This window comes from Haliotis rufescens, unplaced genomic scaffold (genome assembly GCF_023055435.1).
Source record: "Haliotis rufescens isolate VD_foot unplaced genomic scaffold, xgHalRufe1.0.p SCAF_1, whole genome shotgun sequence".
In the NCBI taxonomy this organism is placed as follows: Eukaryota; Metazoa; Mollusca; class Gastropoda; order Lepetellida; family Haliotidae; genus Haliotis; species Haliotis rufescens.
Genome location: NW_025963779.1, coordinates 75,358,363 through 75,377,520, shown reverse-complemented (window position 1 = coordinate 75,377,520; position 19,158 = coordinate 75,358,363). Strand labels below are relative to the sequence as shown.

Genomic DNA, 19,158 nt, shown 5'->3' with positions numbered 1-19,158 from the left:
TGAAATTAGAACATTTTGCATACATCTACCATCTTGATATGAATGCTATATAATGTATACACTCATGGTGGTTTGGATATTGAGATGGAATGATTGGTACTTTTTTAATACCTGCAATTGGTGGACAGCTATGTTATTGTATGTTTGTTTAAATGTGGTGTATATGTTGAATTTGTATGGATGATGGGGGGAAATGTTAATTGTAAATTTCTCCTTTTCAGTTTATTATATGTCATTCATGGTTATAACATTGCTATGATTTCTTCTGCTTTGAGTTAGGGCGGTTGGGTAGAATAGTGGTTAAAGCGTCCGCTCGTCACACCGAAGACCCGGGTTCGATTACTCAGAAGGGTACATTGTGCGAGGCCCATTTCTGCCGTTCAGAGCCGTGATATTGCTGAAAGCTGCGCAAAGCAACATACAATCAATCACTCTGCTTAGAGTTATTGAAATAGCCCCAAACATATTCTTTCTATGAAACAAATCACAATACTCTAAAACATCACAATGGAATACACAAATAATGCTGTGCGGTTGCCTCCTGGTGATGTTATACAGACCGTAGCTTATTTGGCCTACAGTCTTATAACACCCATTCAGAAGACTATTGGTGTGTAGGCTGCAGTCAAACAAAACTAGAGGCGATTGGAGCCCACACACAAGAGCTTGTTATCAATGAACCTGCCCACTTGGAAGTAGTTTCACTTTTTAACTATGGCTCAGAAGACGGAGAGATAGGGATAAGCCTATGTATAATGCTAGCTCTCTGAGATACCGTGCCGCGGTTTAACATGAATCCCCAATCCAGGCATAGTATACTGACTCCGAGCTGACGAGTCCTTGTTTGAGCCCCTTAATGCAGAGCGGGTAACAAGAAGTACCATCTTTTAACGTCTTTTGGTATTACGTGGCCGGGGATCGAACCCCGGACCTTCCGCTCTCCGGGCAGACGCTCTACCACTGGTTATATATATATATATATACTGCCTCCGTAGTCCAGTGGTACAGCATTTTTGGATGAAATTAAGTCATTTTCCAAATCTGTAACATCTAAAAAAAACCCCACATTATTTGATGGTAGTCTTGGCTATGTTCCTCCTAAACCCTTTCTTTTCACTAAATAATTTATTTGGTATCGAAATCCTTTACACATTTCCTGAACTAGTTCATTAAAGTTGCCCGGTCTGAGAATATGCGGGTGTTGCTTAACTAATTTCCATGTGTATATATGCAGATTTACTAAAGCATACGGAATACACCCATATCTCGGCGTGAAGTGCCAAAACCAACATACTTGCTCGTTGTTATCTAACTCAGTGAATGCTTTTAAAGAACCGTGGAACTCATGAAAGTAGTTGTCACGTGGGCCAATCACGTTCTCTCAGTTGGCCAATGGGACTGGACACCTATGTGAAACACCTGAAACTAACTTCTGTAACTAGATAAGAAACCAACACGAATTAAAATGTCCCGAAACGTTATAAACATATATTTTAAATTATTAGATTGTTACAAAGACACATGGCATCTCCAAATGTACATTAAATTTGGTTTTGGTCTCTCAGTGTCTCTCGATTTAAAATAATTTTCATTTTTTAAGTTGTTTGACTGGAACATATACACACAATATAATGAGCAATGCTCATGTGAAATCATTTGTTAGTGTTACAAGTAAAAATAGTGTAAGCGACAATCGCAGAATACCAAGAAAGTGAATTATCAAAACTTCGTAACCATTACCGATGCGACCCCCAAAGATGCCTGCCATTCCTAATTCCAAGAAAAAACTGCATTTCACTTTGTTGATAAATGTGGCGATATACATTGAAAAAAACAACAAATGCACTTGCGACTGGCGCGGCACATTTTGCGATTTAGTCGAAATTTCTGGAATATTATCCACGTAAAAAAATAACAAAGGCAACATCACGTACCAGAGAATTGAGGAAATTGAGATCTGTGTCCCTTTAAGCTTTCACGCCGTGATATAACTGGAAAACTGTTCAAAGCGGCGTTCAATCCAACTCACTTACATACTGTCAGCGAGTTTGTCATAAACTTATCCACTTGCAACAATGCACTGCAGCAAAATACCTAAAGTACAAAGCACAGACAAAGTGAAGAACAAGACAAGGCATAATCTGTCCATCACGACTGCCACTTTCTTCCACTCGTCCTCAAGGGCTGCGGCTTCATCCTTCTCTGCGTGTCGACGGTTGATCTCTTTAAGAACCGCCAGCTGTTCTTTCATTACTTTGTTCAAAGGAAGCAGGTCGTTCATTTCGGTGTCATGATGTTTTCCCTTTTTGAAATCACCCTGAAACAATTGGAAACATATGAGCTTGACGAAGTGGCTACATATATGGATTTATACCATAGGTGCTTAACTGATTTTATGTTTTATCACAACGAAAAGTCATTTTCAATCAGTAATGTATAATCATCATTTTCCCTCTGTGCTTTTAATAATTAATGAATTTTGTATAGTCTTTACTCTGGTTAGCTTTAATCTGGAAAGAAGGGATCTATGATGCTAGTTTCAAGGGATGACCAAATTGAAATTAACTCTTTTGCAGGTTCTTCTCCCGCACTTAGATGTGTCTCTTTAAAGTGAAGTAGAATGTTTTTAACGTGAAGTAGAAAGTGTCTTTACTGGAACACGTGACAATTACCACATGACCATCGAGGCGAAGGTCTTATAAAGACTTTGATGAAAAACGTATTTGATTATTAAAGTATAACCTTCAAAGTTAAATCATATTGCATCTGGTCCCAGCGACATAAACCGGTGAAAGTATTTTGTCTGTAATAGGAGAGGTACCAGTTTAATGTTACAAATAAAAGTTACAGTTAATGTTATTGTAACTATCGGCTTGACCTTTCTCACCATATAGTCTTGGACGTGAAGGTCACTGTCATCGCGGATCGGTGTCTTGATTGGGTGGACTGGCGTTTCTTTCCTGACACAAAGGAGCTGCGCAAGCATCCCAAGAACCAGACTCCTCACCCATCGAGGCACAGCGATGCCATGTTGACCTTTGAAGTGTACGTTCAGAACGAACACAGTGAGGATCGTAGAGATGGTCACCAGCATCAGGGAGAGACAGAAGTAGATTCCTGTGGAGGGCAGAGGCGTTACATAGGAAAACCACTGAGGATGTCAGCTGGTATGGGTTTGTCAGGTAGATTCTTGTGGGGGACAAGGGCGTGTACTGGACTCATAAGGGTATTACAGGGTCATGAGGATTGGCTGCATCTCCAACGTAAAAGCAGGTTATCGAGTCATCCTTACATTTATAAAGTCTTAAATTGGTATTAAAGTTGGATCATGTCCAACTCTCAGATCGTCCAGTTGAACATAATATTCATTCATGGTGTCGTTTGTTTTATATTATCCCCGTCAGGAATGATTTTACAAATTTAACACACATGATTTCAAAGTTATGAATAACGTAAGAACGAACTTCGGTTTATGCACGTACCTATAAACGGAAAGGTTTCCGACGTTGGCGGTAAGGTGTCAGACACAACTAGCATGAACACTGATAGAGACAGCAACACGGTGATCTCCAGCGACACCTTCTCCCCGGCGTCTGGAGGCAGCAGGAAGCCAAGAATACCCACAGCGGAGATCAGTATACAGGGAAACAGAAGGTTCACTACGTAGTAGATACTCTTGCGCTTCAGAATGACGTAGAAGGTTACATCAGGATAAGGTTCTGGGCAGCAACCGTAGTACTCTACATGTCGTTCAACGGGAACACTCACCAGGTGCCACTCGCTGTTGACTTTGAAACTGGACATGTCCCCGGCGCTGGCCTTGTTGGTAACATTGAGCTGGAGTCCATGGTAGGCCCAAGAGCTGAACTTGAGAGCACACGTTTGAGTGTCGAAGGGGAAGTAGGTGACGTCGACTTTGCAGAGGCTTTGTATGATGGTGGGGAAGTTGTAGATGACAGAACCGTCTGAAGAGACGACATTGCGGTTGTCCTTGAGGCCAACAAGTTTTTCACCAGCACTATGCAATAAAGTATCTTTTTCAGGAAAAATCCGCAGAGCCTTACAGATAATGTAGTGTGATTGTTGTGAATCTGTATTTATACACGTATGAAAGGTAACCTGAATCATTAAGGTACAAGGATAAGTTTCCATATAGTTAAATTATATTAAAGCAAACATACTACATGCAGCTCACTTGTCAAATAGGGTAATATCCGGTGTCCATAATTTCTCATAGGGGAGGATAAGCTGTGAGATGCCCCCATATTCAGTGGCGTTCCATGTCATCTGACAGTCGAACCACTTCTACAACACAAACAGACGGTCTCATATGGAAATACAATTATGTAACAGGTACATTACAGTTACTGTAATCTGGTGGAAATATTGATGTGGAATACCAGAAAGGCAACAGAAGCTCGTTATTTTAATAAATAATTAAGAAATGACCTTCACTTGATGTGAGTTTATCGTAGTGTGAGCCATGCGACCACGTTCATACAATGTTTGGCCCTCACAATGAAGGCTCACACTCCAATGAACTCACATAAAGTGAAAGTCAATTCTTATGATTTAATATGTGACTATCATTTTACCTCCAGGTATGTAGATCTATTAACAACCTCATTTAGTAATTGTGAATTCATATTTACACTGACAGACATACACCAACCAGCTGTATCGAGGAATGAAGTAGTTACTCAGAGATGTGGCATGACCCTGTGTATGCTCGCAACGTTCTTCAGTGACTTGTTTTGTAGCTTGTTTACAACAAACGTATTCATATAAGGTAAGGCACGTTAAGAATTAACCCAGTGAGTCGGTCACAATGACAGTGCGTCGTAATACATGTACATCGCGTACAAGACGTCAAAATGGCCGTTTCACCACACGATATCAGATCATCGATATACCCGAGATAAGATAAGATAAAATGATTGATTAGATTAACAGTATTCGGTGTAAGTCTGAAATTATGGATCAACAGTGTTTCACAATCAATATAACAAACTAAAACAACCCTCATTCAATACCAGTCAATCAATATAGCACTAGGCACTACCAGAGGCACCCCTTTACTGGCGGTTTGAGCCCTAACTGGAGGTCTTCACCTCTAGTGAGTGAGTGAGTGAGTGAGTGAGTGAGTGAGTGAATATGGATTTACACCGCTTTTTGGCAATCTTCCAGCAATATCGCGTCGGGGTACATCAGAAATGGGCTTCACACATTGTACTCATGTTGGAAATCGAAGCCGGATCTTCGACGTGACGAGCGAATGCTTTAACAACTAGGCTACCCCACCGCCCCTCTTTCCCTCGGATGGACCAGTTCTCTTCAAATTACTGGCCGCAATACACTGATGCAACGACTTAGATATAATCAGCAAAACCTAGGTCCACGTATCGAAAAGTTCATCAAAGTAGCTAAACGTAAGGTCAACAATCAGGCGTTAGCTTCAATCAAATATACAAACTAGGCATTAGAGTAGTACACTTCCGGTCAAAAGGCCCCATACTCCAGCTACCTATTTCAGTCACAAACATGAATCGTATTAACTTCACAAGCAAAAATGGGTTTCCATCTCCCAACAATACATTGGGCACCAAATGGTTCCTGAACACAAGCTAGTAGCTGACAAAGTATGCTTAGGAACCAACTACTCAAATCCTAATACATCAAACCTCATAAGGATTATGATGGTTAATCAATCCTCACGGCGGAGCCGATGGCTATCTGCATCGCCCTGTACATTACACTAAAAACAAACTGTAATACTTAATGATGTTCTCTGTAGCATACAAACACTCAAAACGATCTCCCATATAAAGAGGTATCTTACAGGCAAAATACTTTCAGCTCTAGATACAATACAAAATACAGGATAATGATGTCAAGTTGGCTCGTGTTCCAGCCCAAATAGGGGGGCACGGGTGGCCCAGTCGTCTAAGGCGCCGCGATTCGCTGTGCAGAGTTGCGTCCCTTGGGCACGCCAGAAACATATGGTTGTGGGTTCGAATGCCGGTTCTCCCCGATTATATTTCTAGGTTTGTCAGCACCATACCCGTGCTCGTGGGTTTCACCGAAGTGGTAAATGTCTGAGACCTGCATCACTTCGGGCTTTCCTCCCACATTAAGTTGACACGCTGTGATATAACTGGAATACGGCGGCGGAAAAGCGGCGTTAAACCCAACTCACTCACTCACTCAAGCCCAAATAGGAATATTTGGAAAAGGAGAAGCCGATGAAGCTGCTGAATCACAGAGTACCTATAAACACAGTTACACTTTATATAATTCGACAAATTCTTTCCATCATCAAAAGAAAGTTTTTTGAATGCAGAGTCCATTGTACGATTCCGATTATACAATAATCATGTGTTTATGAATAACTATCAAATATGGATGATACCAGGTGTTCGCGAAACAATCAAACGGACAGTGCTAAAACTGGCTAAAGAGGAGACACGCATATTTGGATAACAGTGCACACAAACTTTGGAAGCATCGTACAGGTCACTGCTCTCACTGTCGTACAGAGAATATGAACCCGGTAATATTCCAATGCAAACACTGCCAATAAAACACCGCAACAACCTCTCAAGCAAATATCTTAACAAAACCAAATTAACGTTAGAACGGTAAATCACCCCACCCCATAAAAGCGTGAGGCACAAAAACGTATTATGTTCAGCAAAGACTTTCCTCCCCTAACGCCAATGTTTTTCATGGGTTATTTTAGAGAGCATATTGTGAACATCCAATCATATTGTTAACATCCAATCACCTAGAGTGTACCGCCTCTGTGGTCAGGTGGCTAGCGTGTTTGCCCAAAGAGCGGAAGCCGGTGGTTCGATCCTCTGCAGCGTCATACCAAAATACGTTAAAACTTCTGTACTCTTCTGCCTTCTCAAAGTCAGTATAAAGTACCTGAGCGGGGCATCCATGTCAACTGAAGCGTGGCAAATATGTAGGCTAGCACTATATAACTGTCATATGTCCGCATCAGAACAAACAGACAGACGGACAGACACACACACACACACACACACACACACACACACACACACACACACACACACACACACACACACACACGTGCATGCACATCGCTATATCAAAGTGAAATACTCTTGAAAACATTCATCACCATAAAACTTGTAATTTCACACGCAATTGTGACCAGAACATGTATATGGAAGCTACAACAATCTAGGTGGTGAGTTGAGGTTAAATTGGGTTCAACGTCGTGTTCAAAACTATTGCATTTACATTGCGATGTGCATGCACGTGTGTTGGCACCAGTACAACAAGTACCATCTTTAGCGTCGTTTCGTGTGACGCTTATGTAATCTGGGACAATGGTGGCAATTGCAATAAGATATTGTCGGGACAGGTGAAAAGGGACTTGTTTCACCTATGAAACCTTTTTAATAATGTCATTGATTATGTAAAGGGTTCAGCAGCACCTACCAATCGAATCCAGGCGTTGACAGTCACTATTTGGTTGGGTTCATCCTGGAAAAGAACAGAAATATAAATTGTTAACTTAACATGTTAACATATTAGCGATAATTTCCATTGTAAGGTTCATGTATCGCCAATTTGTTTGGCTGAAGGATTGCTGGGAAGAGTGAGTGAGTGAGTGAGTGAGTATGGTTTTACGCCGCTTTTAGCAATATTCCAGCAATATCACGGCGGGGGACACCACAAATGGGCTTCACACATTGTACCCATGTCGGGAATCGAACCCGGGTCTTCGGCGTGACGAGCGAACGCTTTAACCACAAGGCTACCCGACCGCCCCTTGCTGGGAAGAGAAACTGGTGGTTATACACGGTATGTTCACGTATTCGTGTATGCTTGTTTGTGCGCTGTGGATGACGTGATTCATTGGCACCTTGATCTTTACTTTTGGGATTAAAGTGTCAGCACTCGCTGATGAATGAGCAAGTGAGTTTAGTTTAACGTCGCTGTGAGCAGTAGTTCTCATTTACGAGGGGATATCAAAACGTTTTGAGCCTCACACAGTATTCCTGGTCGAATGGTACAATGCGCTACACCTGATGTATATGAATGTCTTAGCTACTATGTTAGCTCCATGTAGGAGGAAAACCTGAAATAATAATGTTGACGTTTTCACACTTTGGTGCAACCCATACTGACAAATCCAGAAACATAACATAGAACAGTATGAGGTAGATATGTAACCTTTAGTTGAACCTATTGTCCGCTGTCCTATTATTTCGTGTGCTATTGTTCTCTAAATTTTGTCCATCCTTCTTCACATTTTTAATTCCTCCTTCGTGGTCAAGTGGAAGGGCGTCCGCCCGGACAGCGGAAGGTGCGGAGTTCGATCCCCGGTCGCGTCATACCAAAAGACGTTCAAAGATGGTTCTTGTTGTTACCCGCTCTTCATTAGGGGCTAGAACAAGGACTGGTCGGCTCGGAGTCAGTATACTGTGACTGAATGGAGTATTCATGCTAAACTGCGGTATGGTATCTCAGTGGGCTGGCACTGTAAATCGACATCAGTCCAGACTAGTACAAAAGCAGCCACACACATGAATGCGCGTCGCTATATAAGTGCAATAATAAAGTTTAATCTGACATAAATACATATTTTTGAAACGTTTGACGCATATGATGGGACTCTCACCAGTTCGATGACCTGTCGGATAGCCAGGCCGACTTTCACCTCTATTGGAACGTTCGCTCCACAGATTGGCCGTACGTCGCTGATATAATTGGCAAACAGATTGCCCAACAGTGCTGATTGGTTGCCATGGACACAGGTCACTGTGCGAAAAAAGAATAAACACAGATACATAGATTACTGAAGGTGTGACAATTTCCTCTGTATGCTGCAACACATTGACGACTTCTTTTGCCGTCCAGATTCAAAAATAAATGATGGGGTGGTTGATAAGCCAAAGTTGCTTAATGAACATTCTGTTGCGAAATTAGCAATATTCCAACCTTATCCCGGCGACATGTTTAAACAAGCAACACCTCCCTTTCCATAATAATAGGAACTTTCTGCTATAATTGTGCGAGTCCGGGTGCATCGTAAGCATGTTTCTGAATCACTATACAGTCGGAATCGTATAATTGACTCTGCTTTTAGCAGAAATTTCTTATGATTATGGAATACGTTTTGCCGCATTTATTCCACCACATTTATTTCTAACGATCCAGGAACGCAGCAGTACTGTACATCATGTTAACCTGACCGAATCGACTTCCATGCATAGTTTACTGTGTAAACCTACGTTGAATATCCAAGGTATGGATCATGCCACGATAACATATAATACATTCTGTATTGTGATCTTTGACAAGTTGCATTGCCCCGAGGCGTGCTTTTAACGTCAATCATTTCGAGACTTCATAAACAACTGTGCACAAATAGACTCATTATACTCTCTTTAAAAGGGCGCAGATGAAAGTGTGCATGCCTCTGTAACTTTATCAACATATCTTTAATTATATAGACGCTGAAAAGGTGATGAAAGCCTAGAGATGAAGGATGTTGATTACTTGATAAACGTTCTTCATCTGTACCGAAGCGTCGTATTCAAAAGGTAAAAACTACGGTGGCCCATAAGGGACATGGAGTCTGTTTTTCAATATTTTGATATTTCACTTACTTTTATCTTAACCTTTTGCAAATTAACACAATCTGCCATACAAATATGTGATAAATCATGTATAAAAACATCCGAAAACATAGAAAATGTACTTTTAAGTAGCTTTTGAGTCGCTGTAATGTGAAGTGAAAATGTCAAAAACTAAAATTGAAATGTCAAAAACCAAAACGAAAAGGTCAAAAACTAAAATGAAAATGTCAAAAACACAAAACGAAAATGTCAAAAACTAAAATGAATACACAGAAAACTATTTCCACCGCGGTGAAAACTATTTCCACCGCGGTGATAATATTTACACCGCGGTGAAAATAGTTTTCTGTATTTTCATTTTAGTTTTTGACATTAATTTTTCGTTTTGTGTTTTTGACATTTTCATTTTAGTTTTTGACATTTTCGTTTCGTTTTTCAGCGATTCAATATCTTCTTTACACATGATTTATCACATATTTGTAAGACAAATAGTGTTAATTTGCAAAAGGTTACGATAAATGTAAGTGAAATATCAAAATGCGGAAACACAGACTCCATGTCCCTTATGGGCCACCGTAAAAAACAGTCGAAAGTTAATCTGGTGTACAATGAACTCTGCTTTTAGTAGGAATTTCTTATGGTTATGGAACATTTTTGTCGCAAATTATTCAACACACAACAAGGTAATAGAGAGAGGAACGGAAGTTTGTCTGTTAACAGACGTACATGCTCAGAGACCCGTGAAGATCTGGGTTAGAACTGACCTTCAGCAACCCATGCTTGTCATAAGAGGCGACTATGCTTGTAAGAGGTGACTAACGAAATCGGGTGGTCAGGCTCGCTGACTTGGTTGATGTCATCGTATCCCAACTGCGTGGATCGATGCTCCTTTTGTCAGTCACTGGATTGTCTAGTTCAGACTCATAAAGAAACTGTGCACGGAGAAAATATAGATATAAGGGCACACCGTCCATATATGAAAGATAGGTTTGAACACAGCAATTATTGGAGACATTCAAACGCTCATGCACGTGCCATGCGATATGACGTCATTGATGGGGGCCTATGGACGTGCAATGTGTTACTGCACGTGTATCCTGTGCAGCTGTACACAGCATGTGCAACTCGAAATTCGCTGTCACTTTGGAAGCATGATCTGTGGTCATTCAAAAATTCAAAACTTCTCAGGCGCAGACGCAAGCATATCACAAGCAAATCATGCCAAGATTGACAGCTGCACAGCGTCATGAAGCCATTGGAATGATCCGAGCGGGAATAAGGCAACAACAGGTGGCAACACTTTTCCAATGCCATCGTAACACGATATCGGCATTGGTGAGGCGTTATCAGAACACAAATGACGTTGCCGACCACCCACGTTCAGGACGTCCCCGAGTAACGACGCCAAGACAGGACAGATGGATTCGAGTTACACATCTCCGACACAGGTTCCAAACGGCAGTAACGACGTCCCAGACAATTCCTGGACTGCGCCGTATCCATCCCAACACTGTCAGGAATCGTTTACGTCAGTACGGGATTCGACCACGACGCCCTGCCATACGTCCCATCCTGACACACCGTCATCGAGTCAACCGTCTAAGATGGTGTCGAAATCATGTTCGCCAACCTCGAATATGGTGGAGAAATGTTGTCTTTACAGATGAATCGAGGTTCAACATTTCCCACAGTGACGGGCGCCAACGTGTCTACCGGCGTTTGGGAGAACGTTATGCACGCAACTGTATTGTGGAGAGGAATCGTTTTGGAGGTGTCTCTGTGATGATTTGGGGTGGGATAACAGCACGGCACCGAACCCCTTTGGTGGTTGTTCAGGGCAATCTCACCGGTGTTGGCTACAGAGATCAGATTCTGAGGCCTGTGGTCATTCCTTTCCTGCAACGTCATGGCCTGGGATTGACATTTCAACAGGACAACGCTCGTCCTCACACGGCTAGGGTCGCAATGGATTTCCTTCACCATAACAATGTCATGTTACTGCCATGGCCTGCAATTTCTCCAGATCTCTCCCCAATAGAGCATGTGTGGGATGAAATGGAGCGCCGTCTGCGTCGTCTTCCACATCCTCCAGATAACGCCCGTGACTTGGCACAGGATTTGAGGAGAATATGGCAGGCCATTCCCCAGGCCTTCCATGCCCATTTGGTGGACTCCATGCGTCGCCGATGCACTGCTGTGATTCACGCACAGGGTGGTCATACCCGTTATTGACTTTGTGACTTTGTCGTTTGACCCCCTACTCCATTTTGATCTTCTGACGTCATCGTAACAGATGTTGTTCAGGTCCCGTTGACATTTTCTGATGGTCCGATCATTCAGCTGCTACAGCGACTGCATCATTTTGTTCTTGCTGTGTTGTATTTCAATCCAGAATATATTTTCTCCGTGCACAGTTTCTTTATGTGGCTAGTATAGCTGGAATATTGTTGAGTGTGGCGTTAAACAACAAATAAACAAACAAACATTCTCAGAGGGGCCACTTACCCAACATGCCCACAAGGATGACAATTCCTACGTTCGCCATTTCAGTGAACTTCCACAGAACGTTACATATGCCAATGCCTTAGCGAAGCTCCGTTCCTACCATGTGTATGGTTCAGAAAAGACTGAAACGAATCATAATGTTTCACAGCAAAAGGATTTAGGTTTATGGACTGATTATTGTATCTCAGAACTTTTTGTACATAATGAAGCATGGAGTATAAGGCTCCCAGAGGAAAGTATTAGTTAATCGGCTTTGTAAATCGTATTATCCTGTAGGTTCTACTAAATATGTTTGTAACTACGTATTATCATCACCTGCATAAGGATTGATACAATGTAGAAATAATAAGCATTAGCGAGTGGAACCTAAGCTTAAGTCAACCAGCAAACCGGCCTTGTATTGGTTTTAGGACATGATTTCCTGTTTACGGAAAGGACACATTCTAGTGGTCAGGGGTAATGGCAATAGGCGCCCTAGAACACACTATGCCGGTGTTACGTGGCGACTTACGGTCAGGCTAGATGGCTTTTGAGAAGTTGCTCATAGTATCAATCTCTGGTTTGTCTGGCCGCCGGGTATTTACACGCCGCCGTCTAGCGTTCAACAACAACATATATTGCTAAATATGACGCGCAGATATACTGTGATATAACGGGAATAGTGTTTGAAGTGACGTAAACCCAATTAACTGACTGACTGAATATGTCGCTCTGGACGCGCTGATGGGCCCTGTTGACAGCTGATCCTAAAGTAATGGCACATTGCAAGGTAATTGGGTGGTGGTGGTGGTGGTGGTGGTGGTGGTATGTGTGTGTGTGTGTGTGTGTGTGTGTGTGTGTGTGTGTGCGCGCGCGTGTGTGTGTGTGTGTGGTCCAGTCGTCTTATGCGACGCATTTCGCGATGTCCGTGCATACCAGAACACTATGATATTGGGGTTCTAATTATGGTTCTAGGTCTGTCAGCACCATATCTTTGCTTGTGGGTATCACCAAAGTGGTAAACGTCATAGACCTGCTTCACTTTGGGCTTTCCCCCACATCAAGCTGACACGCTTTGATATAACTGAAATACTGTTCAAAGCTCGATTAACCAAACTCACCTAATCGTCTATTCATCGTCTAATGAAACTTTCGATGCACTGTGTTGATTGTAGGCCTTCCAAGTACATTGTACTGGTTCGTTATTCTCTGTTGGTACATCACACAATAATTGTGTTTGAACGTCACGAGGGTGTCACTTGGTACACACGTTAAACACATTAATGGCGACCTCAATAGAGCCCAAATTTGGTTAATGCTTTTTCTGGATATTGATTGATTAATAATAAATATGCCTCTACAGTTGCAATCTCTTGTGTAAGTCATACGTGTTAGTTGTTAATAGTTAGTTATTATTTGTTTGTTCGTTTGTTTGTTGTTTAACGCCGCACTCAGCAATATTCCAGCTATATGACGGCGGTCTATAAATAATCGAGTCTGGACCAGACAATCAAGTCATTGACATCATGAGCATCGAGTCACCCAATTAGGATACGATAGCACGCATGAACTATGTCAGCGAGCCTGACCACCCGATCCCGTTAGTCGCCTCTTACGACAAGCATTGTCGCCGTTTACGGCAAACATGGGATACTTATATTTCAAATAGTAATGGTCTGCTTACTACAATCGTACATAATATTATCATAAAATGAAATGTGTTATCTGATTAGTATAAAGTAACATGTTGATATTATAAATGGATAGAGTTATCTGCTTACTATATCGTTATATGTCAATATCATAAAACGAATAATGTTATCTGCTTAAAATAAAGTTATATATTATTATAATAAAATGGATCGTGTTATCTGTTTACTATAAAGTTATATATTATTATTACAAAATGGATAGTGTTGTCGATGCGATAAACCAATCAGATATAATTGTCACGATTCAATAAATATGCAAATGAGGGTAATCTAGCAAGAACTACTCAGTCTGTTAATAAACCCGAACTCTCAAGTTTCTTTGATGGGACGAGAAAAATCGTAAATTTTTTGGAAAGAGATCATATGAAAGATTAAATTTATACACAAGAGACTATTAGCCGACTGTATTTTCGTATCGTAAATGTCATATTTATACTCAACGCCAATAGAAACGATAACCATAAAAACATATAGAGAAGTATGTACGTTAAGAATAGATGTTTCCAATGTGTATCACTTAATGACATAACTAACAGTTAGTCCAGTGTTACTACAGTGTCTTTATTCTTATCCCGATACGCTGCACGTGATTTCCAAACTTAATACGCTAATCCTGCACGAGACAAATGGTGCATCTCGAATCATAGATCTATGACGTCCCATGTGATGCGTTCATGAGCGTCGATTCACACAAATACCAGAATGTTCGTTTGTGCGTCGAACCAATCTAATATGTCTTGAACATGAGTAATTCTTCATATATTAAGCAAATGGTACTATATTTTTCCGGTGATTATATATAAATATCTTTGAAGTGTAACAGCTGGAAACCGCCGTTCTGTAATAAGCTATTGCTTTTTGTTATAGAAAATCAATCTCAGCAGTAATCCATCCGTATTTCGTCCGTGATTAAAAGACAATTAAGCCGGAACAAGTGATCGGTATGAGCAATGTCCCATGACGTCGTTGTACAACTACACCCAATCAACCATGTAAACGAACCTCACTACCCGATCCAATTCGTCGCTTCGAACGACACACATGTTGTTGGAGATCTATTCTAACCCGAAATCCCCACGGGGGAATTAAACTCATCATTTGTTCAGTATGCGAATACCTGCGCGTTTACAATCGCATAACAACAGAAACGATCCGCATTAGGATTTTACTCGGCCATTCATTCATGTATGTCTCTTCAGTGTATGCGTGTTTTCTATGTTGATGAACGATAAATCAGTGCACAGTTTTATTCTATCTTCTTGCCGATTTAGAGATTTTGTCTGAGATGATGGCTTTGCTACATGGTACTGCGATGTTGTTGTGCTGGAAGTAAATAATAACGTAACTGTAGTTATGAAAGATAATCCAGTAATTAAACACTTTCGTCACAAACACATGCAAAATTCAATTGTTCACCTGAAAAACCACGGGAGCAATATCTGCTACAAGTCAAAATATAGAAGTGCATCGACAATCATTTCGGGCGCTGATGCGTCAGATTTGGAAATGTCCTCTACATGTCTGCCATAAAACGTTTTGAAGCTTTACTGAGGCCTTGAGACTCGTGAAGAGCCGGAGTAGAATACGTCTTCAGCAAGTCATGCTTGACGTAAAAGGCGACTATGCTTGACGTAAAAGGCGAATAACGGGATCGGGTGCTCAGGTTGATGCATGTCATCGTATCCCAATTGCGTGTATCGATGCTCATGATGTCAATCACTGGATTGTCTGGTCCAGACTCGATTATTTACAGACCGCCGTCATATAGCTGGAATATTGCTGAGTGCGGCGTAAGACCACAAACGAACAAACAAACAAAATAAGGCCTTAAAAGTTGTAACTTGATCAAGTAACTCCTGAGCAGGAGTTGTATGGCGCTCTTCGAAATCTTCATAGAAAGAGTGAGGGAGTGAGTTGGGTTTTAACTTTGTAGTAATGCTTTTAACATTATTCCAGTTATATCACGGCGTGTCAGCTTAATGTGGGAGGAAAGCCCGAAGTGATGCAGGTCTCAGACGTAAACCATTTCGGTGAAACCTACGAGCACGGGTACGGTGCTGACAAACCTAGAAACATAATTGGGGCGAACCGGGATTCGAACCCACAATCATAGGTTTCTGGCGTGCCCCAGCTACGCAACTCTGCACAACGAATCGCGGCGCATAAGACGACTGGGCCACCCGTGCCCCCTCTTCATAGAAAGAGCATGCTCGATTGTACCTCAAAAGTTTGAAATGGGAACACCAAAGGCCGGAGCTACTGGAACATATTGCTACACATAGGAGTTACGATGACCATTCGAAAATCTAGTGGCATAGATCAAAATATGAAGCAGATGAGGTGGTTTCACTGGTCTCTTTTATGTCTAGATTAGGAGTAAAATCAGTGAATGGACTTTTCTCATTGATGACTATTGAACGTTATTTGATAATCGATATACCTGAAGCTTATGGTAAACTTAAGTCCAATTGTTCAGCACAAAGAAATAGATCACCGTTGGTACCCATGGGCATACTTACTTCTTGCCTACATGTCCTTTTGTTGAGGACGACCAGCAACGTATTGGAGAAGTATGTTTAATGACCTCTCTGTGACGTAAAAAGAGTGAAGAGTTAGTGAGTATGGTTTTACGAGGCTTTTCGCAATATTCCAGCAATATCACGGCGGGGGACACCAGAAATGGGCTCCAAAGCATTAAAATAAATGAATACACAGTGAAATGTAAAATGCTGACAATAGTATACATTTGTTTTTCAAACTATAACAGATGGTTGTGAATTATTCTGTTACGAATGATTGTTTGTTTGTTATTTATGCAACAATATTCCAGCTATATCACAGTGATCTTTAAACAATCGAGCCTTGCCCAGAGAATCCAATAGTTAATATTTTTGGTAACGTCCCGCGCCGTGGGTATATGATGACAATCAACCAGTCACCGAGCCTGACCACCCGATGCTCTATAGTCCAATGATGACCAGGAACCCCTGCGGGCACAAGGCAGATTGGAGATGTTTGGTAAGACTACGCGTCTATGTGAAATCATTTCTCTGGAATGGCCGCTACTGTAAAGAATTGTAAATAATGTAGTTATGATCATGGTCATGGAAGGGCGGTCGGGTAGCCTAGATGTTAAAGCGTTCGCTCGTCACGCCGAAGACCCGGGTTCGATTCCCGACATGGGTACAATGTCTGAAGCCCATTTCTGGTGTCCCCCGCCGTGATATTGCTCGAATATTGCTAAAAGCGGCGTAAAACAATACTCACTCACTCACTCATGGTCATGGACATAATTTTGTCTCCTAATTACTATTCGTTATTCAAGTCCATCACTTGACAAGGAAAACGCTTTACTGTAATTGATAACTTTTATTTCTTCAGTTTATTCACTGTTGTGCTACTAGTATTCCGGCCTAGCCTTTATTTGTCAGGTTATTACTGTCGGCTGACTGTGTGGCGTCAGACAACAAACACTTCCTTTTTTATATAAATGTTTGAGTGAGTGTGTTAAGATTTAAATTCACATTGGCAATATAGGTAATTTGTGTGACTAGGCGGATACTACTGGTAGGGCATTACATGCTTACCCTTTTCGCGAACACCTGGTGTCATCACTGATTTTCAGTGAACCATTCATATCATTTTCATCACTATTTTGCCTTTTACTCCCAATTAAATATCTTTCGGTGGGTAATCGATATTTGTTACTCTCTCACGTTGACGTTTTTTTTATTTCTTAAACAAAACCCCACAGGTTGGTCAATTGCGGATTGAACTGGAAATACAATGTTTTCTTTCTGTGACGTTTTGATTTGTTATGTCAAAATAAGAGCTAATCACCAAGACCATCAATAAACGTTATTCGAAAACCATGGCGTTGGTTATTTGTTGATCTTGTAAACACTGCGTGAATGTCATCATTATTAGATGTGGTTTCATGGAAACAGTTTATTGACAATAATTCATTTTGATAGTGCTGTGTCGCGGAAACGGTTATTATCATCAATCATTCCGAGAGAGTTTACAGATTGGAAACAAATCCCAAATAGTGGCAAATAGTGGTGAATTTATAGGAATGAATCCCTGGAAATCATTGACGGCAACAGGTGTTCGTGAAAAGGGTCAGTGTGTCCTGACCTCATATAATTGGCACAAAAAACGTTTGTGTTCATGTTAATCATCAAACAGCTGACATTGGTTGGAACATACGCTTTGACACAGTACATAATAATATACAAGGGACGAATAACAGCAGCAGCTAGTCATTACATACAGTCACCACAGACGCTGAAATCCAATCGTGTTTGATTCTTATTTGACGCATCAGTGACCAAAATAATGTCGGATAAAAGTCCCTTTTTGTACTTGTACTATACGTTCCAGTGTTTTTGCAGTGTGGCAGTATATCCTCAACCTTTCACGAACTACTGGTATCATCACTATTTGATAGTGAATCATAAATACATGCTCATGTCAACAATCGAAATCGTACACTGGAATCTGCTTTTGGCAGAAAGTTCCTATGATTCTTCATTTACTGTATATTTTGCATGCTATTTAGTTTACTCTTATGTTTTCTATCACACACAAAGGCGCTACCTCCAGGCTTGAAGCTGGCCATCACTGTGAGGTTCCTGGCTTCAGGTGACAAGTACCCCAGCCTATGTACAGCTTCCGTGTGGCAAGGATCACCATCAGCCTCATCATCCCTGAAGTCTGCCAGGCCATTGTGGAGGAATACAAGGATGTGGTCATCGCATTGGCACCTACTGGAGAGGTCTTCAGAAACAGGTGGAATGTTCCTCATGCTGTGGGAGCTCTGGATGGCAAGCATGTGGCCATCAGGTAACCTGGCAAGAGCGCCTCCTTGTACCACATCCTGGTTACCGTTATCCTGCTCTCCACAAACGGTATGGTGGATGAGGAAGATGACAAGCTCAACGTGGTGCCAGGAGCCTGGAGACAATTTGCGCAGCTTGAAGATGTGCAGCGTGTTGCAGGGGGAAACATAGGCATCTAGGCTGGAAATAGGCAGCGGGAGATCCCCAAGCATTACTTCAACAACCCAGTAGGAACCATGCCATGGCAGAACAGCACGATTGATGGATAAGAGACAGAAAGGATGATGACATATGCCATATGCACACGGGATTTGTTGTTTTGCCAATAATCTTATCATTAATAAAAGTAGTAATTGCTTTTTGTTTCTTATTTAGTTATGACACAGTAATTTCGGTGTGTTATTATTATGACATATTCAGCTTTAAAAGGGAGAGAAATAAAATAAATGTTACAATACTTGTTTACCAATTAAGTTCCAGGGTCATTACATTTTTCATAAGCTA

General features: G+C 41.4%; 1 protein-coding gene across 1 annotated transcript; it reads right to left on the bottom strand.

Annotated features, from left to right (window-relative positions):
- Positions 1 to 1,479: 1,479 nt before the first annotated feature.
- On the bottom strand, positions 1,480 to 12,246 carry LOC124146815 (neuronal acetylcholine receptor subunit alpha-10-like). Its single transcript, XM_046517282.2, has 7 exons — positions 12,123 to 12,246; positions 8,657 to 8,796; positions 7,471 to 7,515; positions 4,196 to 4,305; positions 3,483 to 4,018; positions 2,888 to 3,117; positions 1,480 to 2,317 (listed from the first exon to the last, which is right to left on the bottom strand). The coding sequence occupies exons 1-7, from the start codon at positions 12,160 to 12,162 to the stop codon at positions 2,060 to 2,062; spliced, it is 1,359 nt and encodes a 452-aa protein (XP_046373238.2). The 5' UTR covers positions 12,163 to 12,246; the 3' UTR covers positions 1,480 to 2,059.
- Positions 12,247 to 19,158: the final 6,912 nt, after the last annotated feature.

Excerpts from the sequence above, each read along its gene's own strand:
- LOC124146815 (XM_046517282.2), bottom strand. The coding sequence starts at position 12,162 with ATGGCGAACGTAGGAATTGTCATCCTTGTGGGCATGTTGG. Across the intron at positions 8,797-12,122 it reads CATCCTTGTGGGCATGTTGG|TGACCTGTGTCCATGGCAAC; the intron begins GTAAGTGGCCCC and ends TTTTTCGCACAG. Across the intron at positions 2,318-2,887 it reads TTCACGTCCAAGACTATATG|GGTGATTTCAAAAAGGGAAA; the intron begins GTGAGAAAGGTC and ends CAATTGTTTCAG.